Source organism: Coenobita brevimanus, chromosome 13 (assembly GCF_032717465.1).
Source record: "Coenobita brevimanus isolate Jiangsu-jjx chromosome 13, ASM3271746v2, whole genome shotgun sequence".
NCBI lineage: Eukaryota > Metazoa > Arthropoda > Malacostraca > Decapoda > Coenobitidae > Coenobita > Coenobita brevimanus.
In genome coordinates, this window is record NC_136966.1 from 30,628,648 (window position 1) to 30,630,582 (window position 1,935).

General features: G+C 40.3%; 1 protein-coding gene across 1 annotated transcript; it reads left to right on the top strand.

The window, feature by feature from the left end:
- Positions 1 to 307: 307 nt before the first annotated feature.
- LOC145416083 (uncharacterized) lies at positions 308 to 883 on the top strand. Its single transcript, XM_080285178.1, has 2 exons — positions 308 to 488; positions 606 to 883. Exons 1-2 carry the CDS (start codon positions 308 to 310, stop codon positions 881 to 883), a joined length of 459 nt encoding a protein of 152 aa, XP_080141304.1.
- Positions 884 to 1,935: the final 1,052 nt, after the last annotated feature.

Sequence of the window (1,935 nt, forward strand, 5' to 3'; positions counted from 1 at the left end):
TTTTTACGAAAATGCCTGGGTGATGATTATTATATACATTTTCTAAAAACTATTGTACATGTGTTAATACAGATATTTTCAAAGGGAAACGACACTAATGTACAGCTACTATGAGAATTATGTTATGTAAATTATGTACTAACCTTTTTCTTTCTTTTCTTCTAACAGATTTTTGTATTTAAATATGAATCGGGAGAGTAAAAATGACCCAAACAGGTTTTGCTATATATACGGTTGTGTAGCAATGTCAGACCATCAGTGCACCATCACTCCCCTACTGAAAAACTTATATTTTGCATACTTTGGGATGAAACTTGGGGACCAAGATAAAACTTTTACACCTCACATGTGCTGTAAAATATGTGTTGAAAATCTGCAGTGCTGGACCAACAGGAAGATTCGGTGTCTGCCGTTCAGTATTCCAATGGTGTGGCGGGGAGGGAGAGAATATACCACAGACTGTTACTTCTGCATGACAAACCTTCAGGGTGAGTAATACTAATAAGTTCTCAGTTCAAGTGCATTATGTTCAGTACATTTTTAAAAATACCCCAAACTCAATATGTTATGCTATCTTGACAGTAAGTCTTCCTTTTACATTTCAGGCATAAATAGGAAGAACAAACAGCATGTCAAATACCCAGATATACCCTCAGCCATCAAACCAGTCCCTCATGGACCAGATATCACAATTCCATCTCCACCAGAAAACAATATGGATATGCTACTTGAAGATGATGATGATGCCGATGAAAACAAGGAAGACCCCGACGTATCTAGTATATTTTTGCCCACAGCCTCTGCAAAAGAGCCCATACTCTTCAGTCAAGCGGAGTTGAATGATTTGACAAGAGATTTGTGTTTGTCTAAAGAGTCAGCTTAGTTACTAGGATCGCGTCTTTGTGAGCATAATGTCTTGGCACCAGGGACAACGTTTGCCTGGTACCATAACGAGATGAGGAATTTCGCAAGTTCTCCAGTTCTGGCAAAGATTCTTCATTAGTTTATTGCAACAATATCAGTGGTCTCATAGCAACTATGGGATTACCATACAATCCATCAGAATGGCGGCTCAACATCGACTCATCGAGCAGAAGCTTGAAAGCTGTATTGTTATTCAGTGGAAACCAAGTCGCGTCTGTTCCAGTGGATTATTCAGTGCAGATTGCCGAGAACTACAATAACATGGAGTATCTGCTAACTGCTCTGAAGTATGAAGACCACACGTGGAAGATCTGTGGAGACATGAAGTTAAGTTAATGCACCAATAAAATAGTTACTTGCAAGGTTTGAGATTTTGTTGACAAATTTCCTAATAGGTAAGTATGGCTACCAGTTGTTAGTCATTTACTTTGTACATTACTTTTGAAAACTAAAATTATACACCTACCCATACTTTGAATATGCGTTTCCTTTCCACAGGTTGTGTCCATGGTGATGGGCCTACAAGGCAGCTGCACTAAGTATTCCTGTTCATCTGCCTGTGGGACAGTCGAGCAGACAAGCAGCACTACATGCAACGTGAATGGCCTGGATGAAGTGGACTTGCTCTGGGTTCTCACAGTGTTATTGCACATCCTCTGGTGAATCCTCAGAACATACTTCTTCCACCTCTGCACATCAAGCTCGGTCTGTTAAAGAACTTTGTCAAAGGCCTTGGACAAAAAAGCCAAGCTCTCATCCTCATCCTGAATGAGAAGCTTCCACAAATCAGTGATGCAAAACTGAATGTAGGTGTTTTTGATGGCCCTCAGATCAGAGAGTTACTCAAAGAATCCAAGTTTGATGAAAGCATGGATGAAAATGAGAAGAAAGCCTGGCATGCCTTCAAGTCCATTGTCTCCAATATTCTTGGCAACTACCGAAGTTCAGAGTATGAGCTAGTTGTCAAGGACCTCCTTCAGAGCTACAGAGTTCTTGGTGCATGCATGTCCA